Source organism: Lissotriton helveticus, chromosome 5_1 (genome assembly GCF_964261635.1).
Source record: "Lissotriton helveticus chromosome 5_1, aLisHel1.1, whole genome shotgun sequence".
NCBI lineage: Eukaryota > Metazoa > Chordata > Amphibia > Caudata > Salamandridae > Lissotriton > Lissotriton helveticus.
The window spans coordinates 1605072615-1605098593 of record NC_136065.1 but is presented as its reverse complement, the minus strand read 5'-3'; the positions used below and the strand labels follow the sequence as shown (position 1 = coordinate 1605098593).

Sequence of the window (25979 nt, the reverse complement as noted above, 5' to 3'; positions counted from 1 at the left end):
AAGAGAGAAGGACTGCACCTGCTGTTCAGACCTAAGAGGAGACCTTAAAGGCTGGGCCTGTCCCCACTTGTATCCAGGCCAAAGAAATGAGTAGGCCAACTTTCTGTTAAGCTACAATAACACGACCAGCTACTAAAAGCATGTTTTTACTCCAAATATGCCCAGGGGATCAGGACAAACCTGCCAAGTCAATTAGACAAAGATGAATCGCTGCTAGGCTAAAGATTCAGGTAGTTTCACTCTGAGCTTTTATGTAGCTGCAAATCTGTTTCAGAGGGATGGTACACAGTTGGTATCTGGCCTTGTGGATCCCTCTTCAGCTGGCGAGAGACCTGCACTGGGGGCATATTATTATTTTCTCCTGCTCTGAGCCAAAATCAACAGCTTCCCCGGGACTTCGTCTGATGGCTATCTAGCTTCATGGAATCCTTCCTGGCCACATCCCTCTGCCTTGCCCAGCTTATGATTTTTTACTGCAATTTCAGAAACTAAGTCAGAAGGTATAACTTGTGACTGGGTCAAAATTATTTTCTGTATCCCATCCAACTCCATTTCAGTCTGCCTTAAATCACTCATAAGGACCAGTCAAGCACAACTTTTTGGTACTCTTTTCAATATTTCCGGTTCCTCTTATTGGATTTGTGTCATTTTGGTATAATTTTGTTCATTAAATTAGTCTCTATTTTCTGAAATTGAAGTAGGCTTTTTACCATGGTGTGTTTTTGACTCTTTAACTTATTTATTACATTTAAATGCTATTTAATTTATTAAGTTAAGTCTGTTCAGGTGAGCTCAGATTTAAATAACTAAAAACTTTACTGGACCTCATAGGAATAGAGGCATATATTGCTTACGCTGAACTACCATCCACCCCAGCTAACACTCTACTTTCACCCCGAGGCTTTTTTCCAAATTCTTGCAGCTGGGCAAGTTTCACAGCTAATGATAGTCAGTACATACATCAGATTCAAAGCCTCCCATGAATCATCCTGGTTCGCAGTCATCTAAGAGGGGGGTCTTGAATGTCCTACAAATAACCCAATGTATACTTTGATAAGAGTCTAGGACAATAAAGCTCATCAGATGAAGAGAGGAAATGTCCATGTCTGGAGAACATGCAGCCCTGCCATTGATTTTCCACAGCAATCCTCTGATGGACATTGGAATTCTGGCCTCCACACAAACAGTGATGTGTGTGTGCTGGAAGTCATCTATAACAGAATGCATCCCAGAACTGAGCTATGATGTCTGGAGAGGCATGTCATGCCCATCCCTTTTATTGAGAGTGTCTTCCACAACCCAATGAGCTGATGGTTGTTAGACAGGTGCGGTAGCAACAAATCATAGTGTCCGTAAATACTTTTTACCTGCAAGACTAAGTTGACTACTGCTCTCCCCTGTTCCTAGCTTGGTTAATCAGTCACCTTTAACTGGATCATGTGTTTCATTCATGTGAGACATGGCTAATTTGTACATTTATATCCTACTGGTCGGATGTGAATGGAGTGTGGTTACTATATGACAGGGGCATCCAGGCAATTTTTTTATTTACCTTGCATGCATGTAAGATGAAGATTGCAGAGAGCCTGACAGGTAGAACTGTAACTTACTAGCCTCTGCCAAAGCATTCCAAAGCAATCCTGAGTTCCACACTCTAGGGAATAGAAAGTAGGAGGTGATCATACATTTCAAGTGAATTGATAGTTCTTACTTCTTTCCTGCTCAATTCTTTTCTAAAAGTGTTACCCAAAAGACAGAGTAAGTTAAATGGGAAAGCTTCTGTTTAGTGCTTTTGTTTTTGGTCTCCTGTCAGTGAGCTCCCAACTCTACTTCATTTTCCTGCTGACACTAGAGGAAAAAGGCCAGTCTTGAAGGAATGCACATAAGCATACAACTCGCTGAAACTCCCTTGAGCTGTTCCTGTGGAAAACACAAACTCTGTAAGCCAAGGGTAAATATTGGGTGAAAACCAACAGCCTGTTCAACAGGATTTCTCATCTAAGACTACGAGGGTCCCATACTACTAGAGACCATGATACCATGGTGGGCTCCAAGGTTGGGGTCACTGGCTGGTGAATACCCTTTTCCACGTTTGGACAGAATCCTGGATGTTCTGCATCAGCCTTGAGCCTACCTTGAGGAAAGGAGCTAATCGGCTGGTGAGAAAGGGTACTGAGGTGCACTTCCATAAAGGATATGAGGAGCAATGGTAGGAAGAACTGGAAGCAGTCAGCCGAAGCCAAGAGAAGGATCTGTACCATGAAGTCAAGTGGTAAGGCTTTGTGAACTTTGTGTCCCTACTGCATGCCCAGAAGTTGAAATGCGTGTGACAGTATCAAACGCTATTCTCACATCCCATCTTTTCCTCCAGAAAAGAAGTGTCTGTCATGGCTTGATGTTTGGAGTCACTATGGCATTCAGTGTTCTTAACAGAAGAAGCCTTATGAGGCTTGATGCTAATCTCAGTTTTACTCACCACAGTCAATGGTTACATCACCCGGTGCTTGTATTGCTGCTGCATCACTGTGTGGCCTCTCTGCTTTGTTTGGGGTGTAGGATTGTGTTTGTAACCCTTGAAGATTCACAGTGAAAATCCTTTTTAACTGTGAAATAATACAGCTTCCCTCTTTGGTGACTGTTCTGTCCCACAATTTGCCATCTTGGTGTCTTTGTGTGGTGCACAGTGGCATCAAAGAGACTAGAACTTGTAGTTCAGTGGGCATATGTGGTAATCACATTAGGCCCTCCCAGTGAGCTATATAGACAGTCCTGGGGTCGTGCAAAGCCAGCCCCACCCAGCAGTAGCAGGCCCTGCCTGCGGAAAGCTAAACAGACAATTGTAGATAGAACTGTACATTTGGGAATGTCATGCTCTCTCTAATCACAGTCATTTGGGACACCTAGATCCTAGGAGGGTGTCAAAAGAGCATTACCCATCACTCTTCTACCTCAATGGGGGTGTTTTGTGTCCTTCATTGATTATATCTATACTTTACCCATTACAGCTGCCTAACCCACTAACTGCTGTGTACTTCTTGCAGTTATTATTGCATTAATAACTGTATGCCATATTAATTCCCTGTAGCATCTATGTGATGCTTTGTGTTGGATGTTGTTATGTTATGTTATGTTAAATTTAGCTTATAAAGCGCACGTACGCCCGTAGGCTTCATGGCGCTGTAGGAAGTTTTCATAAGCACAACACAACAACAGGAAGACAGTTTAGAACATCTAAGGATAGGCTTCCCTAAAAAGCCAGGTCTTAAAAGCTAGTCTAAAGGCTAGGATATCCTCGTGTGACCTTAAAGAAGCTGGCAAGGAGTTCCAGAGGGAGGCAGCAAGAAAATGAAAGGAGCTGCCGCCCTGACGTAGTTTCCTAACAACCGGCACCGTGAGCAAGCTTTTGTGACCAGAACGGAGGTTGCGAGAGGGGATGTATCTGGCAAGCAGGTTAATGATAAATTTAGGGCCCTTGCCTTGTAGTGCCCTAAAGATAATGCAGCCGGTTTTAAAGGCCGCCCTCTGGGCTACCGGCAGCCAATGCAGATCTGCCAGGCCTAGCCTGATGGACTGCCATTTAGGAAGCCCACAGATCAGCCTGGCCGCCTGATTTTGAACCAGCTGCAGCCTCTTGAGCTGCCCGGCTGGAAGGCCCAAATATAAACTGTTTGAGTAGTCCAGCCTAGACAGCACAAGGGCGATGGTCACCTGTATCAGGGCAGAATGGGTAAGGAAATGAGCAATCTTTCTAATCTTGCGCAGCTGAAAGAAGCATGCGGAGACAACTGACCCTACCTGACTTTTCAAGGAGAGGTCTTCACTAAAGGTGACTCCAAGGCTCTTGACCGTGCGGGATTTGGAGGGGGGATTTCCCATCTCCGGAGGCCAAAATTGAGGTCCCCAGCTGAGTTCGCTCTTCCCAGGCAAGATCAGTTCAGTCTTGCCTGGGTTAAGTTTTAGGTGGTTGAGGCCCATCCATCTCTGGATATGAGCCATGGCCTCCCTAAACTCAGTGACGGCATCTGGCGACCCTAGGGGGAAGATCAATTGCAGATCATCTGCGTAGTTAAAGATCCACACTTTGAACTTCCTCAAGGAATACAAGAGGGGACGCAAGTATAAATTAAATAAAAGGGGAGACAGGGAGGAACCCTGCGGGACGCCACAGTCGTTCTTAATTCTAGGGGCTGTGAAAGTGCCCAGTCTCACTGCTTGAGTTCGGTCAGACAAAAATGATTCCACCCAGCTCAGGGCAGTACCTCTGAGGCCTGCCTGCCCGACACGGCCGACCAAAATAGTGTGATCGACCGTGTCGAATGCAGCAGACAGGTCAAGAAGCACCAGTGCCTGGTGGACGTCCCTGTCTGCATTACACCGAAGTGTATTCTGGACTGCCAGGGTTACCGTCTCGGTCGAATGGCCTGGACGGAACCCAGCTTGATTTGGCTCCAGAAACCCAGTGGTTTCCACAAAGTTGGAAAGGCAATTGGAGACATGAGCCTCCAATATCTTGGATAAGAACGGCAACAGGGATATGGGACGATAATTTGATGAGTCCCGGGGGTCCAGACCTGGTTTTTTTATTAGAGGGATAAGCAGGGTGTGTTTAAAGCCAGTAGGTACCTTGCCCTGAACCAGTGATTTATTTAATAGGGGTAAAATACCCTGAGGGATGGTCTGACCGATTTCCGAGAAGATATGGGGGGGGCAGATGTCATTGGGGGATCCGGACTTTACCCTCGTCAGAAGTGAAGAAAAGGTTTTATCATCAATGGCCGGGAAAGCATCTAGTACAGAGGGATTATAAAAGACGTCATCCAAAGGAAGTGACGTTGGGGAACTGGCGATACTCGATTTAATAGTGACAATTTTTTCTCTGAAAAAATTATTCAGGGAATCACATAGCTGCTGCGTAGGGGCTATTGAAGGGGCTGTCCTGTCGTTGTCACAGAGTTCGTTGACTATATTAAAAATATCTTTGGACTTGTTAGATGAAGATAACATTTTTGTGGAAAAGTAATTGAGTTTGTGTTGACTTAAAATGTTTTGATATTTTTTCCTAGTAACACAGAAGGTTTCCCTGTCCTGTGAGGAGTAGGTGGCTCTCCACTGTCTTTCTTTCTGTCGTACCCCTAATTTAAGTGCTCTAAGTTCCTGGGTGAACCATTTGTGGGCATCATTGCCTCTAATGTTAGATAAGTATACAGAGGGGGCGAACAGATCTGCTGCGTGGAGAAGCCAGGAGGACAGTGCCCTCTCATCAACCTCCAGGTCTTCGCCTAATGGGGGAAGGGTGTTGTTCAACGTGTCCATGAACCCAAGGTGGTCCATGGATTTCCATTTACGGAACTCTTTTCCCATAGGAGGTTTGGCCTTATGCTGCCCTTGGATTTCTAGCGGGAACTGGATGAGATAATGGTCTGACCAAATACAAGGGCTTATAATAGGGGAAAATGGTGGTAAGTTATATGTCCAAATTTGGTCCAGGCTATGACCCTTCTGGTGAGTAGGAAAGTGAATATGTTGGACCAGGTTTAGATCTGTAAGCAGATCCTTCAGTTCTCCAGCCTGGGTGTCTGTCTCTGTTCTATCGAACCAATAATTTAAATCCCCGACTAGGACAGTTTTAGAGTACTTTATTACATGGGAGGCCAGTTGTTCTGCCAAAAGTACTGGATAATTGGCCATGTATTGGGGAGGGCGGTATAACAGAATTAGAGTAAGGGCCCCACTCTCTGAGTCTAGTGTAATTACCAAGTTTTCGGTGTTGGGGAGAGTGAGAGAAGGTAATTCCCGGAAATGAAAAGATTTCAAAATGATTGCTGCTACCCCACCTCCAGCCTTCCCTTGTGCACGATTGGCAGTCAAAATATAATAGTCTGAGGGAAGTGATGCCAGAATGTCCGGCAAGGAATGAGGATTGGTCCATGTTTCGGTCAACAACAGAAGATCTGGTTTTTCTTCCGTCAGGAAAAGAAAGATGTTGACCTGGTTCTTAATTAGGGACCTTGTATTGAGGTAGTAGCATCTCATATTATGTGTTAATAAAGGAGCCGATCGAGGTTCATTCGGCAGTGGTGGAATAGACTGAATATCATCAGCCAGCAGGGGAAGGCGGGAGAGCCCCAGTGTTTGAATACGTGAGCAGGTGTGCGAGGGGAGTGAAGAGAGGGCTATTCCTGAGGGGGAGCTAGGTTGTAATGATAATAGATCAAAAGAGGAGTACTTCAAAAAATGGCCAGGGGGTGTGGGCCCGGGTCCCGGTCGGCCGCGGACGGGCGCAGACGGGCTTAACTCAGGCGCGACTCCGGCGCGCCTTCGTCGCGCCCGCTGCGCTCGTCCGCTGCGCTAACACATATGGACCGTTTAAGTAGGGGCGGGACTCGGGGGTGTGGCGGTGATGTCACTGGCCTCGCCTCCCACCTCACCCGAGCAACCCGGCCCAAGATGGCGGCCCCTGCCGCTGAAAGTCCGCTGAAGCGATCAACGCTCAGCCGAGCGCCGGTGCACTCAGGAGGAGTGATCAGGTAGGTGTCCTGGAGTCCGGGGGAGAGACTAGGATCGCGAGTTGGTTCCAAAGTTAAAAAGCGCTCCTCTGCGCTAAATGCGGCGAAGTGTAGATAAAATGATCCAACAATGTCTTTCCGAGTTATGGATGCTGCTGCTAACCTCCTTAGCTGCAGGCGGAGACCCCCTGCCACAGGGTCGTCAGCCTGTGAATGCCAAGGGTAGATTCCAGTCAGCCCTCCTAAGTAGGGGCGGGACTCGGGGGTGTGGCGGTGATGTCACTGGCCTCGCCTCCCACCTCACCCGAGCAACCCGGCCCAAGATGGCGGCCCCTGCCGCTGAAAGTCCGCTGAAGCGATCAACGCTCAGCCGAGCGCCGGTGCACTCAGGAGGAGTGATCAGGTAGGTGTCCTGGAGTCCGGGGGAGAGACTAGGATCGCGAGTTGGTTCCAAAGTTAAAAAGCGCTCCTCTGCGCTAAATGCGGCGAAGTGTAGATAAAATGATCCAACAATGTCTTTCCGAGTTATGGATGCTGCTGCTAACCTCCTTAGCTGCAGGCGGAGACCCCCTGCCACAGAGTCGTCAGCCTGTGAATGCCAAGGGTAGATTCCAGTCAGCCCTCCTAAGTAGGGGCGGGACTCGGGGGTGTGGCGGTGATGTCACTGGCCTCGCCTCCCACCTCACCCGAGCAACCCGGCCCAAGATGGCGGCCCCTGCCGCTGAAAGTCCGCTGAAGCGATCAACGCTCAGCCGAGCGCCGGTGCACTCAGGAGGAGTGATCAGGTAGGTGTCCTGGAGTCCGGGGGAGAGACTAGGATCGCGAGTTGGTTCCAAAGTTAAAAAGCGCTCCTCTGCGCTAAATGCGGCGAAGTGTAGATAAAATGATCCAACAATGTCTTTCCGAGTTATGGATGCTGCTGCTAACCTCCTTAGCTGCAGGCGGAGACCCCCTGCCACAGGGTCGTCAGCCTGTGAATGCCCTGTTGAAAGTGACGTAGCATATTTTAAGCACTAGCCCTGAGTGGAAAAAGATGTATTGGAGGATATTTTATGTCTCATTGATTTCTGAGTTTCTTCTCAACTCCAGTTAGCAGAGTGAGCCTTGTGCCAGCCAACTTGTATCCCTAGGGTGTAGTGCTAAAGAGTTACACTTTGTGCTCAGTAATGGGCTCAAAAGTAGGGTAAATGTCCTTGTACAGAAAATGTAGAAAGCTCTTGTTAGCACCATCTCAGCCAGTAACCTCTGTTTTCCCAGGTACTCCTAAAAGAAGTTCCCACAAAAGCGCAATGGGGAATGGGGTTGTGCTATTTGGGCAGCAGCAGTTCTCTATTCTTCATCAAAATGTGCACAAAACTAAATATTTCCCTTCATCTCTTCATCTACGGGTAAACCCGAGGGCAGTTAGTAGTGGTCATGAATCATTATTCATGTACATAGTTTCTTATGATGGTGATTAATTATTGCAAAAACAAATGCAAATAGTGCTTGTGAAATATTCTAAAAATAAAAAAACAACTTAGACAAAATGGCCATGTCTGGGCCAAACACACAGGGTTAATTTACATGCATGTAAGAATGTCTCTTTGGTGCACCAGTGACCTGTTTGGATTACAAATTAGGGAGACTATATGAATGCATCCCATTTCAGAATGGGTGCAGGTCATTAGCATGCTTACCTTTTACTGTGCATGTTTTACAATTAGGTTATCGTTACAGTGTGTTTATTAAATTGTTGTATTTTTACTGCTTCCTTGACATCAGCTCTCACAATTAAGCTCATAAATAGGAAGCTTTCCATATGTAATGACTGCCGGTTTTGGCAAAACAATTTGTATTTGGACAAGAAGGGAAATGTTTTTGTATTAAGTTTGTTTTTCGTTTTCTGTTGAAATTTCATTTATTAGCAAGTGTAGGTAGGAACCTACCACTAGTACTAAGGCCAGAATCACAATATAAGGTTCGGTCTCGGTCTCAAATTATTCCCTTGCTCAATCCTCGATAGCTAGCTATGAGTAGGCAAGCTTTGCTTAGGAGACAGGTGTGTATGGCAGTTAAAATACTTATACATTAAATAAGTAAGACGCAACAAACAATATAAATTAAACACCAATCTATAACAATAGGAAATATTTTTATAATTAAAATGACACCATTGTTGCAAGGATCCTGCTCATACACAGAACTGTGCACAGACACCTAGGACATCAGTAAATTGTGGTGTACCAGAAACTCACCTCAGTACCTAGAAAAACCCCAACCAGCTAGCATCAGTGTCACATTAGCTCTTCGTCCTATAGCAAAGTAACCAATGATTAGACAACCTAGAACATGCGACTTAAGACCATCTCAGGAATGGTGGGAAGTGAGAACACTCTTGTGTTATACTCTCATACCAGTCCACAACAGGAGTAAATAAGAGACACTGTAGAGTTAAAATGTTTATATTAGCGACGTTAATCTCATGTGCAGTATCTTAGCCAACATAAGCAGACATATGATTTAAAATAATATGGTCAGCGTGGTTACAATTCCATAAAATACAAATGGAGAAATCATATTACAATGATGGTGACAACAGGTCCTATAGCGCCTAGTTTTAACACACTCCCTGTATAGGAACTATGCATTATAAACTTAAGAAGGTCTCTTAGGCTTGGTTTGGGGTACCCCATTACCTTTCCACTCAGTAAGAGTAAATTACATCTGGATCAGCATAGGCTCTCTGCATCACTGGAAAAGGAAATCTTCCAAGTGTGTGAAATCATGGCAAGTGTGGAACAATAAAGGCGCCAGAATCTTACTTGGGTCACACCTGCCAAAATGTTGTGTCAACAAAGCGTTACACGAACATGTCGAAAAACAGCTAACATGTTTTGAAAACCTTGACGGCTTAGCACTCACTGTTGAGACTAGGGGCACGATGTAAGTCTAGAGTTGTCAAAAACAAACCTTTTCTCATGTGTAGACCTTCGTGAAGGCTAACGTACAAAAACATCTATGCAGTGTTGTGTGCAAAAGCAGCAAAAGGTAAAATGGCGTTTAAACATCTAATAAGCCATGCTAACATAATGTGCACAAAGCAGGCCTTAACCCATGCTACACCCTTCCTTGTTCGGGGAAGGCACAATAAAGGGGGCAAGATTCCTAGAACGCATAGTTCAAGTTCGAATGAGACAGAACCAAGTTCAAGCATTTTGCCAAACTTGAGAATTCGGAGTAAAAATACGGATTAAAAAGTAACCAAGTCAGTGAAAACAATCACGGGTGGCCATGGCGTGAAAAAAGATCTCAAACATTTAGAAAAACATTAAGACATTAGAGGAAAAAAATATCCACGAGTTCAGTATGTGTTTATGAAGCAGAAAAAAAATCAGACTTCAATCCAACAGTGTATCAGCACCATACGTTGCAACTGCCTCCAATAGGAAGTTGTTATCATCCATGAACATTTCAGCCATCCAATTAAGTAATGGAAATGAGCATACATGTTCTTCAATTGCCGGAGCCTCTAACTCCAACAGAGGACAACTCTGGCTTACTTCAAGATAACTGCACGCCAAAAAGTCATTGGCCGCAGCGCAAGTGTTCCAATTTCCTAGTACCCCATGAGCCGCTGCGCAGGCCATAATCCCGAAACTAGAACAGTGTATTTCAAGAGCAACTAAGGGACTCATTAGTAGATTAAAATCCAGGTCAGGAGACACCATGTTGCAGAGACACAAATCCAGGGCACATTCAAATCCACAATCCAGGCAATGGAAAACAGACTGCATGCAAGTGAAGAATGAGAACCGGAAAGATAAACCATACGCTGCACTCAGAGTCGCCAGAGGCAGCAATCCATAGTATTCTAGCATCCGTTTACGAAGCTGGAGCAGCCGGGGCAGAGCGTCGTGGGGCACAGACTGTGCATCCATTTTAGAATAAACAAATTAACAGCAGTATGCCAGCTCCTAACACGAGAAGTAATGGGAAACCCCTGAAGACACTCCAAAAAATCGAATGAAAAAATGCAGTGATCACACCAAATATAGTTTGGAATGAGGTCACAAGACCAGAACATAGTACATAAAAAAAGTGTGCTAGGCCCGTGGTCGACGAGGCATTAAAGATTGTGTGAATCAAAGCACCAAAATGCAGGGGCTGATCTGTGTTTAAAAAGGCATTTACCTCAGTACGAGTATTTGCAAAGTGAAGGACGAATGTCTCACGTGCAGATGTAAGGGGGACTTCCTTTTGGGACAAAAGAGCTCTCAGTCGACTCATCTTGTTGAACTCTGCTTTCCAGGTTGGGATAGAAGGCCAGATGGAAACATTGAGCCTCCCATGTGGAGGAGGAAATAAGACATTCTTACAGCAAACTACATGCTGGGAAACCCTAACAATATAAGGAATACCAGCAAGCATACCACAGCAATCTTCATTATTTAATAACAAATAACTGCCGTTTGCAAGCAATCTGAAAGTTGGTGTAATAGCCAGGGCGGGAGTGCCTTTCAAAACACAGGCATGGTTTGGTGCAAGTACATTACAAGAACCGTGCAATTGCAGATTTCTACAGACTTAATAGTGATCTGGTGTGGTTGTGCAATCTTCACCTTTGAAATAAACTTCATTTCCTTCCCTCAAGCACCTATACGTGAACAGGAGATTCCAAACTTCATGAAGATAAGCACTACCTAAAGGCTCAAATCTACCTACGGCATAGTGTTTCAGGCAGAACTCAAATTTAAACAGAGGGAAAGTTAGAGTTATTAATCCATGGATGAGCCAAACTGCCAAATTCGACCCGGCCACTGAAAATGGTAATGGTTCCAGTTGTTCAATATGCAATAGTGAAAACGTGGCATCCTTCATTGACATAAATTGTTGTTTAGCAGTCAAATTAAAAGGTAATAATAACAAACTCGTGTTCATGTAATCCCAAGGCACCTTCGCAGTCCAAGCAAACTGCATAACAGAAAGCAAATGATTCTGCCCATGGTACAGTACTGCAACATTTTCTTGCACAATAGAATAGAAGCAGCTTCAATCTGGTGCAGTTTCCAAACCTCGTTGTCAGCAGCATATATCCATCTTTTTGACATGCCTGCTGCAGGACCTTTAACATAGTCCTTTAAGTAAACGGTGTCAGTGAGTTTTGATAAATGCAGCTTAACAGACGCCAAGGATGAATGTCCAAGCCAACTCTGGCATAATTTGCCTACAGAATAGGTGGTGACTGAATGCTGAGTCTGAAAACGGGGATCTACTCTAACCTCTGTATAGCCAGGGGTCGGACCCAGAAAACGGAATTGGCAAGAATCTGCACTTTTTTGCCATAGCAAACCAGCCTTCTGGATTAATGCTGGAAACATTAAAAGAGAAATTTCTTCACAGGGCTTGTAAGACACTTAGGGAAGTACTGGTGTAAAATTCCAATGGGAAAATCACCCAAATCAGGAAACGAAGGAGCATTTAATTTTTTAGAAGTAGCCAATCCAAAGCAGGTGGTTTGTGAAATAGTGGCCTTCAGAAACCAATCAATCAATCAATCATTACATTTCTAAAGCACGCTACATACCCGTGAGGGTCTCAAGGCGCTGGGGGCGTGCTACTGATCGAAGAGCCAGGTCTTGAGGAGTCTTCTGAAGGCCGGTAAGTCCTGAGTCTGTCGTAGGTTGGTTGGGAGACCGTTCCAGGTCTTGGCGATGAGGTAGGAGAAGGATCTTCCACCGGCTGTGGTTTTCTGGATACGAGGGACTGAGGCGAGGGTGAGGTTGGCTGAGCGGAGGCTTCGGGTGGGGGTGTGGAAGATGAGTCGGTTGTTGAGGTAGGCAGGTCCGGTGTTGTGGAGTGCCTTGTGTGCGTGGATGAGGAGCTTAAAGGTGATCCTCTTGTTGACGGGGAGCCAGTGCAGGCCTCTCAGGTGGGGTTTGATGTGGCTGCGGTGGGGAACGTCGAGGATTAGTCGAGCTGAGGCGTTCTGGACTCGTTGTAGTCGATTCAGGAGCTTGTTTGTTGTTCCTGAGTAGAGGGCGTTCCCGTAGTCGAGTCGGCTGGTGACGAGGGCCTGGGTGACTGTATTTCTCTTGTCGATAGGGATACATTTGAAGATTCTGCGGAGCATTCGGAGGTTGTTGAAGTAGGACACGGAGACGGCGTTGACTTGCCTGGTAATGGAGAGGGTGGAGTCGAGGATGACCCCCAGGTTGCGTGCGTGGTCCGTGGGTTCTGGGGCTGTGCCTAGTGATGTGGGCCACCAGGAGTCGTCCCAAGCTGATGGGGCGGGTCCGAGGATGAGGACCTCCGTCTTGTCTGAGTTCAGCTTCAGTCTGCTGTCCTTCATCCAGTCGGCTACGGCCCTCATTCCTCTGTGGAGGTTGGCTTTGGCGGTGTGGGGGTCTTCGGTGAGGGATATGATTAGCTGGGTGTCGTCGGCGTAGGAGATGATGTTGAGGTTATGTTGTCGTGCGACGTGGGCAAGAGGAGCCATGTAGATATTGAACAGCGTCGGGCTGAGGGAGGATCCCTGTGGGACGCCGCAGATGATCTCTGTGGTTTTTGAGCGAAAGGGTGGGAGGCGGACGCTCTGGGTTCTGCCGGAGAGGAAGGATGTGGTCCAGGCCAGGGACTTCTCTTGAATGCCGGCATCCTGGAGGCGTGTTGATAGGGTGCGGCGGCAGACTGTATTGAAGGCTGCTGATAGGTCCAGGAGGATGAGGGCGGCTGTTTCTCCTTTGTCCATCAAGGTCCTGATGTCGTCAGTGGCGGCGATGAGGGCGGTCTCAGTGCTGTGGTTGCTGCTAAAACCGGATTGGGAGGGGTCCAGGATATTGTTGTCTTCAAGGTAGCTGGTTAGCTGTTTGTTGACGGTCTTCTCTATTACTTTTTCCGGGAATGGGAGCAGGTAGATGGGCCGGAAGTTCTTGAGGTCCTTGGGGTCCACTTTGGGCTTCTTTAGAAGGGCTTTGATCTCGGCATGCTTCCAGATTTCCGGGAAGGTGGCTGTCTCGAAGGAGCAGTTGATGGTTTTCCGGAGGTGGGGTGCGATGGTGGTGCTGGTCTTGTTGAAGACGTGGTGAGGGCAGGGGCCCGATGGGGATCCGGAGTGGATGGAGTTCATGGTTTTGACGGTGTCTTTGTCGCTGATGCTGGACCAAGTGGTCAGGCGGCTGGTGCGGGTGGTAGTCGCAGGGGCGGTGGACTGTGGTGGGTGCGGGGGGGTCGGAGTTGAGGCTGTCGTGGATGTCGGTGATCTTGCGGTGAAAGAAGGTGGCCAGGGAGTCGCACAGGTCTTGTGATGTTGGGATGTCGTTGGTGTTGGAGCTGGGGTTGGAGAATTTTTTCACGATGTTGAAGAGTTCTTCGGTGTTGTGTGAGTTGTTGTCTAGGCGGTCCTTCAAGGTGGTCCTCTTGGCGGTCCCGGTGAGTTGGTGGTGTCTGCGGGTGGCACTCTTAAGGGCTGTGTGGTTGTCTGGTGTTCGGTCGTGGAGCCATTTCTTCTCCAGCTTCCGACAGGTGTGCTTGGAGGTCCGGAGGTCTTCGGTGAACCAGGTGGCTTTCTTGTTGGTGTGGTTGGTTGTGGAGGTCTTGAGAGGGGCGAGGGTGTTGGCGCAGTCGTTGATCCACTGTGTGAGGTTCGATGTGGCGGTGTCTGGGTCAGTGCGGTCGGCGGGTGGTCTCCGGGCAAGGGTGGTCGTCAGTTGGTCTTCGGTGACCTTGCACCAGCAGCGGCGTGGCAGCTGTTGGGTGCGGTGGTGCGTGGTGGGTTTCCTGAAGCTGAAGTGGACGCATCTGTGGTCGGTCCAGTGGGGTTCGGTGGTGTGGTTAAAGGAGATGTGGGGGCTTGCGGAGAAGATGGGGTCCAGTGTGTATCCGGCGGCGTGGGTGGGTGTCATCACGAGCTGTTTGAGTCCGAGGTTGGCGAGGTTGTCGATCAGGGCGGTGGAGTTGGCGTTGTTGTTCTCGAGGTGGAAGTTCAGATCCCCGAGGAGGATGTAGTCTGTGGAGGCAAGGGCATGGGTGCTGATGAGGTCGGCGATGGTGTCGCTGAACTGTGGTCGGGGTCCGGGAGGTCTGTAGATGAGTGTTCCTCTGAGGGTCGTGTTGGGGTCGGTGTGGATCTGGAAGTGCATGTGCTCGGCGGTGGTGTGGGTGTCGTCAGTGTTAGTTGAGATTCTGATGGAGTCTTTGTGGACGATCGCGATTCCACCTCCTACTCCGTTGTCACGGTCTCTGCAGGAGATCTTGTAGCCCTGTGGGATGGCTATGTCAATGTCTGGGGCCAAGGTGGCGTTCAGCCAGGTCTCATTCAGAAAGGCGACGTCGGGCCGGTGGTGTCTAGGAGGTCCCAGAGTTCTATGGCGTGCTTGCTAGCGAAGCGTGTGTTGAGGAGAATGCAGCGGAGTTGGTTGGGTTCTTTGGCTGGTGCTTTTGTGGGCTGGATGCTGGTGTAGCTGCAGTTGCAGCAGGTGAAGGGTCCTTGGGTGCGTCTCGGGGTGGCTCTGTAGCAGGTGTGGGTTCGTCCGCCGTTGAGTGCACGGAGGGTGCTGGAGTCGTAGTGCAGTCTGGCGTGGCGGGGGCGCGGGATCCAGGGGTTCTGACACTGGGCGCGGTCCAGGCATGGACGGGCGCAGACGGGCGTGCCGCTGGCAAGACTTCGGCGCGCCAGCGGCGCGCCCACTGCACGGGTCTGCTGCGCATCCTGGCGGTGTGCTCCATAAGAGACGAGGAGGGAGGGGGGAGCAGCTGGGAGGCAGGAGCAAGCCGGCGAATGGGAGGGAAACATAAGGCAAGTGGGCGGGGCCGCAGGGGGGAAACGGCGGGAATCGGGAACAACGGCGGAAGGGCGCTGGGGAGCCCAACAGGGGGGTGAGCAGGGGAGTGCAGAGGCAGAAGCCTAACTCAGTACAGAATGCAGGGGATATACAAGAAGCTAGCAAAATACAAATAAACCATCAGAAAGCAATCAGACAGTCACCGGGAGCTGCGAACTCGCGGCGGCAGCAGCAGCAGGGGGCGGGGGTCATGAGCACACTGGAGGAGCCGTGCAGCGTGCGGAGTGTCTGGACCGGGGTGAAACAACATATGGTTTGGGATGAGACCTGCACGATGCAAAGCCTCAGTTCCTTGCACTTGCCAACTTTTAGAACCCCAAACAGATTTAAGATTAAAGTTATCTCTCCACAGTTCATAGCCCCCAACAGCCAACTGGTCAATAAAGGACTTCGAATACAGTAATTTTGTGTGGGTAAGTCTAACCTTGGAAGAGGACTTCTCAGTCATCTTAAATGCATTAGGGTTTGATTGATCAAAATCAGTAAAATAGGAAAACTTTTTCAAAAGCATTTTTGAGCTGCCTTCTACAGGTGCGGGACAGTGTTCCCACTGTGTGTATTTAACCACATTTCTTAATGAATTTGTCTTATGCAGAAAGTAATTGCCGAAATGCTAGTAAGAGTACAAATCACCATAGTTTGCAGACTCTAAGTATAAATATTTAGCATTGAAAGCAGCATAGTGTTTCAAATCCGAAAATAAAGCCTCTATGGCTTGGATGTCCCAATCATCAGAGCGAGTATTTTGTTTAACCACATCCCCCGTGGAAACACGGGGTCCGCCCTCCCAAAGACCTTCTAGGGAGATAATTTAGTGCATGTTGAATGCCATTGAGGTGGATTAGCCAGTCTCTGCCAGCACCTAATACTTTCGCTGTCAAGGATTGCTTTAAGTCATGGTTCATCCGCTCCACAACACTGTTACCCTCAGGTCTGTAAGGAGATGAAAATTTGACTTGGAGCCCCAAAGAACTCATGGCATCCTTGTATGCCTTAGAGGCAAACCCTGGACTGAATGAAAGGTGCTACACGCAAAAACTTCCCACAAAGACACGCAAATCCCTTACGACAGTTATGGAATCAGCCCTCCCTTGAGGCTACACCCACACAAAGTGCGTGCAAGAGTCAACTGCTACTAAGATGTACTTATACGCAGTATAAGATGAGAAAGGACCGTAGTGATCTAAATGAACACACACAATTGGATTATTAGATATGTACAACTGAGTTTGGGGCGGGCGTGCAGCAGTAGAAGGTTTAATTTGCTGACAAATGTCAAATTGAAGGACATATTTCACGCATTTGTTTGTACAAACCCTGCCACCAATACCGTTGCTGGAGAAGAGAAACAGTAGCTGATACGCCGGCATGCGATGAAGCCATCCCAGCATGGGCTGTTGTAATCAAAGTCTGTCTCCAGTCCGCTTTGGGTATCAACCTGTCACCAACGTTGTTAATTCTCACATAGGGAACTTTATCAGGACTTAAATGATAAGAGTATTTAGAAGGGAAACTTCTAGGGTACTTACCTCCCTTCTCTGTTGTAGCAATAGCTGCCAAGATGTCATCATCAATCTTACTTTTGGAACATGTAACCGCTGCTACTGCAAATGATGCAACTGCTGTCATTGCGGCCTCATCCACCAGACAGTTGCCAACAGCGTGAACTCCAACACACTGGTGACCCAGAGTATGAATTACAAAGACAAGTGGCAGCCGTTCGTTAAGCTCAGCCACTCGAAGCCAGATCATCTTATGTTTTATTGTGCGACCCTTGGAGTCATGATAATCATTTTGAGTCCAAAAGGGTAGATTGTCATTGTATGACCGAACACAGTAGTAAGAGTCACTTACAATAAGAGTAGTCACACTGGGATCGGCGTACTCCAATGCAAGCATCAGAACACGAAGTTCTGCCAACTGGGAGCTACAGTCCCCTAATTTCTGTGTATGCACGGCATCTGACTTGAATTCACCATCCACCATAGTACCAACCACAATTGCGCAGGCCGAAGAATATGCGTGCTTTGAACCTGTAGCCGCTTGTGCGCTTCCGTCAGTGTAAATGATACAACGGAAATCCTCAAGTGGGCGCATATTCAGAGGGGCACGAAGAACAAATTCATACTGCATGAACTCCTGAGTCTGCAAAGAGGAATCAAAAATGAATGTGACATCCGGGGATGTCAAGGATGTGGCCCATTGTATCCACTGAGGGTGCAAAGCTTTGGAATTTGGTACACTGGCATTCGTCACTGCCTCCAAGGCAGTATACGGAGTAACAACCAAAATGCGTTTCCCCTGCAACAGTGCACGTTCCTTAAGAATCGCCATTTGCAGTGCTGTCAAAACTTTTTCTACAGTGGAAAACCGCAACTCAGCTGAAGTGTACAAGTGTGACTTGAAAGCGATAGGGACTGTGTTACCCTCATTAAAAGTGAGGCACGTGAAACCCACTGCCCCTGGCATGATTCTTATCACCAGGTTGGTGTGGTTATCACGAGTCGACAAGAATTTAAATTCTAGAAGATCAGCCTGCAAAGATTGCAAGATGGCTGAATGTTCAGGCAGCCAGCACGATTTGGAAAAAGAAGGTTATATCAACGCGTAAAGCGGCTTGATACGCTGGGCATATTCGGGAATGTAGGTATACCCGAAATTCAAAAAGCCCAGTTAAGACTGTAGCTTTTTCAGTGTTGTGGTAACTCACAAAAGTACGCATTTCTCCAGGAAGTGAGGAGCTAAACCTCGTCCTTCATTGTTGAGCTTGTAGCCCAGGAACAACACTGTGTACTCTGCATGTGTGATTTAGCAAAGTTAAGTTTATAGCTTATATCCGCAAATTGGCAAAGTATGGGGTCTACATGGAACAGATGCGGTTATATTTAGGCGTCTGTGAGATAAATGTCATCCACATACGAACATGCCTCTGCGTTGAGTCTCTCCAAGAGAGAGACAATGCGTGAGGCAAAGACGGCTGGACTATTCTTGTAGCCCATAGCCAAACAGAGGAATTGGCGCTGTTTGCCACCACTGGTAAAAGCTGTCCAAAAACCATTGGATATGTCAAGTGTGGTTTTGAACCTTTTACGTACGAGACTATCCACAAGAGCAGAACTGTGAGTATTCTGCACCGCACATGTATGACAATGTGAGTTTAAGAGACAGTAATCCAGTTCCAAACGGTACAAGCTATCTGGCTTGGTCACAGTAAAAAGAGGGTTATTCATCGGAGACACAGACGTTTCAATTACACCTTGATATTCCAATTGTTCAAGGATTTCTCCAATGGAAGCATTCGCTTTTTGCCGTTTGGGGTACTGGGGTTGAAGCTGTGGCATCGACCGCAAAGGAATCTCATGTCCAGGGCAAACTTTGTCCCATCCACAGTGAGTACGGTACAACACCGGCGCAAGCGCTTTAGCCCAATCTTCTGCAAATTGCAGCGCCTACTCCTTCGGCACTGTGTGTGCGAAAGCAGGGAGGATCACCTCCTCCCCTTGTGGAGCAGCTAAGACAGTGGGGGGCAGTCGACCTCCGCCAACAAAATATCATAGGTAGTAGTTAGATTTTCCCAAAATACCCCTTTCATGGTACGTGCTATGTCACCTTCAATTATGAGGTCAATTTCATAAAGTCTGCCAGGGGGAGCCACTCTAGTGTCAGCTGTCTCAACTACAACAAAGGTGTCAGTCGCTGTCACCTTCAGTAGTAGACGCAACGCCTCTCGAATAGGGGTAATCTCCGCCGCACTGTCCAGCAGCGTCAGCGCCCATGTCAGATTCCGAAGCTGCGTTCTCACTATCTGTGGCATATCTCACTGTTATGGCAGCAACTTTCTTCTTTTGAACCTGGGGCCTTTGACGCGGTGACTCGTCCTGCTTGCCTTTTCCGTCTGCCTTGCGTGGCTGCTCACGGCTCTATTGGGCACCTTGTCCTCTGCCGCCGCCTCCTCCACCGGTGGGTGTTACCGTTGTTTCCTGCAAAGAGTGAGGAGAATGTTGTTCAGGGATCTGAAATCTATCTGGAGACTTAATTGTAGTTCAGTCGCTCAACTCATATGTACGCTCAGTAGAGGCTTGTGTAGGTGAAGCAGGACGGGACCCCTGTTTCTGTTACTGTTTCCCCTGTTTTTTGTTCTTACTCCAATTTTGTTTCGGAACTTTCGGGCGGTCATCTTTATCAGATGACGCCTGCTGAGTTTGCTGCTGTTTGTTTTTTAGCAAAAGGCTTAACACCCAAACTATTACGGCCAACGTCTTATAAGCCTCTGTAATAATTATCAGTAACTGACGGGGTTTCTCGGCCTCAGGAATTTTGCATAAAGCATTATAGACTTGGCAACTTACCGCATCTCCCTTGACATTAGCAAGGACGAGATCGCGAACCATGTCAAAATCTCCCATGAGTCGCATTCCCAATTCCACAGCCGCCTCTCGCCCCTGTTCATCCTGAGCATGCTTAATGACGGAGGACAAGACAGCCATTGACGGGGTGCCGAAGCACCTAGTATAGACTGCCGCAAAAATCACACCCCAAATGGTACAGTCATTTATGTCTGGCACTAAGTCTTTCTGCAAACTAATAGTAAGGATCCTGTGCTTCTCCACAGGTGGTCAAATTTCTTGGCAAGCCAAAAAGGCATCTCATCCTTATCTTGGGGACGCTTGCCCATGACCGCATTACCATAACGGGACTACGCTTCAGTCCGTTAGGGCCCTACTGGATTAGCTGCACCCCCGGGACCCCACACAAGAGGTTGCGGGAAATGTAATGAACCAGACCCCATATTACTGACACTGCAGAGTCATAAAGCGGTCTTAGTTGCGGAGCTGTTAACTGCCCCGCCTGAGGATGCGGAGTGTAAGCAGCCAAAACAGGCCATGTAGAGCCTGGGATTGACAACGGCCCTTGTCTGACCACCATTATAACGTGTGGGAGGGCGCCATTAAACCAAATGGCATGCTGCCAAGCAGAAATCGGAACTTCTCGTGTCCTGTATGGAGCGTAATCTGCAGGCGCGGCAGCCGGGGTGTAAGTATGAAATACACCAGTCACTACATCTACTGCAGGAAATGTGACCCATGAGTAAAACCGCTCAAACGGGTATGTTGCGTCAGCCGATACAACTAAAACAACTGCCAGTCCCTGCAATGAAACAAGGAAATCCTGCAAATGATTCCGCTTAGCCAAACAACTGTGTGCTGGGATATCAACCTCAGCCATATCGACACAGTGAAAGATACGTACAATGCAATACAAAAAGGCACAACTGGGGAGTAATTCAATGGAAAACTGTTTTATATTATCAAGCTTGAAAAGACCAATGTAACTATAGGTAGGTTTTATCAGTCACTACTGTCAACCGGAAACAATAGTGAGGGGTCGTGGACTGATTCAAGCACTACTCAAGTGTCTCACAATAAGACCAAACTCGTTGGTGGCGCCATGTTGGAAGGATCCTGCTCATACACAGAACTGTGCATAGATACCTAGGACATCAGTGCATTGTGGTGTACCAGAAACTCACCTCAGTACCTAGAGAAACCCCAACCAGCTAGCATCAGTGTCACATTAGCTCTTCATCCTATAGCAAAGTAACCAATGATTAGACAACCTAGCACATTACTTAGGACCATCTCAGAAATGGTGGGAAGTGAGAACACTCTTTTGTTATACTCTCATACCAGTCCACAACAGGAGTAAATAAGATACACGGTAAGGGTAAAATCTTTTTTTTAACAACGTGATCTCATGTGCAGTATCCTAGGCAACATTAGCAGACATATGATTAAAAATAATATGGTCAGCATGGTTACATTTCCATAAAATACAAAAGGAGAAATCATATTACAATGATGCTGAAAACAGGTCCTATAGCGCCTAGTTTTAACACCCTCCCTATATAGGAACTATGTATTATAAACTAAAGAAGGTCTCTTAGGCTTGGTTTAGGGGACCCCATTAACTTTCCGCTCAGTAGGAGTAAATTACATCTGGATCAGCATAGGCTCTCTGCATCCCTGGAAACGGAAATCTTCCAAGTGTGTGAAATAATGGCAAGTGTGGAATAATAAAGGTGCCAGAATCTTACTTGGCTCACAGCTGCCAGAATGTTGTGTCTAGAAAGCGTTACACGGACATGTCGAAAAACAGCTAACATGTTTTGATAACCTTGATGGCTAAGCGCTCACTGTTGAGACTAGGGGCACGATGTAAGTCTAGAGATGTCGAAAACAAACCTTTTCTCATGTGTAGACCTTCATGAAGGCTAACGTACAAAAACATCTATGCAATGTTACCTTGACCCTGCTCGCAGGGCCGGTCGCTCCACGCACCGCATCGCACGGCTCCTTGTATGTTTCCAGGACTTCACCGCTGCGTCTGTGAGTTTGCCGCTGCTCCTGCGCCCTAAGTATTTTGTGTTTTGCTGTTCTGTGCCCCTTTGCATTTGTTTGTGCCCACTGTTGTTCTGCCTGTATCTTTATTCATTTTTGCTCTGCCCATATTGTTTTTTCCCGCTTTGTGCCTCCCCGCTCCATCCATCGCACGAAAACACATCAACATCATCTCCTACGCCGACGACACCCAGCTGATACTCTCCCTCACCAAGGACCCAGCCACCGCCAAAACCAACAGCCGGCTCAAGCTCAACTCAGACAAGAGGGAGGTCCTCATACTCGGACAATCCCCATCTGCCTGGGACGACTCATGGTGGACCTCAGCGCTGGGAACCGCACCAACACCCACGGAGCATGCATGCAATTTGGGTTTCATCCTGGACTCCTCCCACACGATGACCAAACAAGTCAACGCCGTCTCCTGCTTCAACACCCTGCGAATGCTCCGAAAGATCTTCTGATGGATCCCCACTGAAACCAGAAGAACAGTCACCGAGGCCCTCGTCACCAGTCGACTGGACTATGGGAACACCCTATACGCAGGAACCCCCGCCAAACTTCAGACTCAGCTCCAGCGCATACAAAACACCTCTGCACGTCTCATCCTCAACATCCCTCATCACAGCTACATATCCACCCACCTAAGAAACCTCCACTGGCTCCCCGTCAACAAAAGGATCACGTTCAGACTGCTCACCCATGCACACAAAGCGCTCCACAACATGGGCCCTGACTACCTCAACAGCCGACTCTCGTTCTACATCCCCACCCGCCAGCTTCGCTCCACCAGCCTCGCCCTCGCCATCGTCCCACGAACTCGCAGAGCCACCTCCGGAGAAAGATCATTCTCCTAACTGGCAGCGAAGACCTGGAACTCCCTCCCCACTTACCTACGACTGACCCAGGACCATCTCGGCTTCAGGAAGCACCTCAGGACCTGGCTCTTCGAGCAGTAGCAGCGACCCCCCTCGCGCCTTGAGACCCTCACGGGTGAGTAGCGTGCTCTATAAATGATTGATTGATTGATTGATTGAATGTTGTGTGCAAAAGCAGCAAAATGGTAAAATGGCGTTTAAACTTCTAATAAGCCATGCTAATCTAACATGCGGGCAAAAGCAGGCCTTAAACCATACTACACCATGCTAACAAAAATCCAATGTAGGGAACCAGAGATATTAATAAAAAATAAATAAACACTTTCTGGTACCAGAATGCAAAAAGTTCCACTTTGGAACATCTTGTTGACTCGGACAAAGTAAAAGTTTGAGGCTGACCACAATGGAGCAGGGGTTGGGTACAGTTAGCGGTAGAGCCCAGTTAAGTTTCTACTTTCTGATGTAGTCCCTTTTTTGGAGCTTTTACTCTTGACGTTGAGCGAGGCTCTTTGTTAGGCCAACTTTGAATTTGACGATGGCAGCTTGACTCAGCATGATTCCCTGGTCAACTCCTGAAAGTCTCATCTCTGATGAAAAGCCCTTGAGCTTCAGCGGGGCAAACGGGAATCTGAAGCCGGTCGTGGTTTGACATCGCCGGCTTGACTCTCATCGACAGGTAGGTCATCTTATGGAGCTTTTTACAAAACAATACTCCAATCTTCTGGATCTTCTTCCAGAAGGTCTTTTTGGGATGAAACTCTGAGTTGCTCCTTGGGATGCTAGGACTACATCTCCCACAATGCACCTGGCCACATCCGTTTAAGTCCTGCTGAAGGTGATCAGCCGTTCTCTTCTTGCTTGAGGTGATGCAGATGGGGTACCCCTGACCAATGGAGTGCAGGGTAACACTCTCAGGTATCAACACTTCCTCCAATAGGTGCATAGTTGTGTCCCAGAAAGCACTATTCCTTAAATAGGCAGAATGGAGAAACTCTCTCCCGGAGATTAAGATCTGGCTAAGACAGCCAACCAATTGGTGTGGCTAAGTTTCTCTATTACTCCCCTTCCAGCCCCTCTGCTAATTTAATTAGTGGGTTTCCTATAATGGTGGTGCAGGAAGTGGGGGTGAGCCTGTGTCTTGTCTTAATAGTAATTCCTTCTTTGAAGACTAGTATGGCTACCCGCCCCCCTATCTGCCTTGTTTTGCAGCTGGCCGATCTTCTTTCACTAGATGTCCTTTGTCTCTATGCAGACCACTTAATAGATCATCGGAGCAGTTTGACTCAGCCTGCCAAAGGCAGGCCAATCACGAGAGGGTACTGAAAGGATGGGTTTTAGATAGCCAGGAAAAGTTATATAACTTCTTTTCTGTGATAGTTATAATAAATATAACCCTGCAAAGCTTTGGGGTTTATACTAACTATCATTGTAATACTTTAAAGTATATTTTGGGTTCTGTCAATATTTATACTTTATTCGAGTAGTCCTATGATAGCCTATGGAGCCAGTGTGCGACAATGGGGAAAATGAAACTGGAAGTTTTTATCTCACCTTTGCATATAAACTATCTTGTATAATGTCCCTGCTTATAGTTACAAGGAACGCTCCCACTGGGGCACCTAGGGGAGATCTTAGGACTGAAATATATGTACAAATAAGGCAGTATAAGACTTTAGAACTACCTTAAATTCTAAAGTCAAATTTGCTTATAATTTACTCTTAAAAGCAACCTGCCAAGCAGGGCTTTCTTTAAAATGACAGCATGCAACAAATCAGTGCACAACTAAGTGCATTCATGCTAGGCCTCTAACCCACCATGCCATACCATGTACTATGGGTTTACATGTTGGTTGTCATGCCAATTGTAATTACACATAATTACCATATAACTTTCACACAGAGCACCGGAAGTGGGTCAGGTCAGCAGAGCCCAGGGCACAATCAGAGTCAATTATCACCAGTATCAGTCAACAAATGGGGGTGAGCAGTGAAAAAGAAAGATTTTCTTATACTTCCAGACCTGATGGATGAAAATCAGCCACAAATGAGTTTTTTTTGTCAAATGTGCTTCTGCTGTTGATACTGCTAGTAAGTGCTTCCCTGGGTAATTTCAAAGCAATATCAATTTATTCCAGTATGAGTAGCAGAGGATGGCCTTGCATTTGAGATTATCTAGAAATCTTTTGTGGATATTCTTTATAAGTGTCCTCATTGCTGTTGAAGCTCTGATTTATAGTGTTTGACTGTAGATAATGCTGAGTTTAGTGTGGAGTGTTTGAGGTAAATTCCAGTTTAGATACACATGAGCTACTGTAGGCTCGTTGTATAGATCAGTTACACTTTTCTGTGGTAAACCAAGAAGAGCACATCCAGAATAGGGAGAAGATGTTTGAGTTCAGTATTGCTGCCATTGAATGTGATGGTAGGGTTATCTAATCTGTAAATGCTTTCTATTTTCTTCTTCCTTAATTTCATACTATAAACATGTATCAACTATATGGTGCTTTAGTTTTATCAGGAAGATATTTGCATAGAATGGAGCCATCTGGGTGCCCATGGAAGTTCTCTGTATCTGCCACTCAGCAAGCAATCTTGTACTATCTGAAGAAGGCGGAATCGGAAATGTTGTATTGAAAATAAACTCATTTTTAAAATGTTTAAAAAGAATATCTTTCCAGCATGGTAAAGTACCTAAAAAGGACCTATGTGGTAAAGCTAGCAGAGTAAGGGTGTTGAGTAGTAATGGCTGCATGGTAAACATACCAAAATATGCTAGAAAATACAAAAGGATGTCCTGATGGGCCACCAAACCTACAGGAATAGGTTAACGAGGGATTTATAATGCCATAAAGACAAAAACCAAAATAGCAAGGAATCATGGAGATACAACAAAGAGTAACAGGGGTGGCCTGACATCTGTTGTAATTTTGTACATTCTTCCCTACAAAGAACATGAGTATCCCTCATTTACATGACAAACTATGCAGTCTTAGGTGGCATTGTTTTCATGTTTTTCCAGATACTGCTGTACCTAAGGATCTTGCTGAGAAGGAATACATCAACTTGATCGATGCAGGTTTGGCAATAAACTCAGGATATCCCTTGGTCCTTCGCCCCGAGAGGAATGTGAATCTGATTATCTCCTTCGATTTCAGTGCTGGAGACTCCTTTGAGGTGATGTTTACAAGTTGAGTTCTGTAGGCTGGGTAAAGCAAATATGTGCTTAATTTTTATGTAACTCTATAGTAATTAAAATATGTCCCTTAATCAGTTAAGTTCGAATATGGTGGTGTTCATGCGTACAGAGACATTTTCAGTCCCTTTGTAAGCCACTATTGACATACCTAATTAAACGTCTGGCAATTAACTGTTGTG

At 46.9% G+C, this 25979-nt stretch overlaps 1 protein-coding gene across 2 annotated transcripts in view; it reads left to right on the top strand.

The window, feature by feature from the left end:
* The window catches only part of LOC144755650 (cytosolic phospholipase A2 gamma-like), a 553672-nt gene that overhangs the window by 458306 nt on the left and 69387 nt on the right, over positions 1-25979 (top strand). For both annotated transcript variants that reach the window (XM_078644802.1, XM_078644804.1), the window contains one exon: positions 25624-25778. In XM_078644802.1, coding sequence (XP_078500928.1) covers positions 25624-25778 — 155 coding nt within the window. The remainder of the gene's footprint in view (positions 1-25623; positions 25779-25979) is intronic.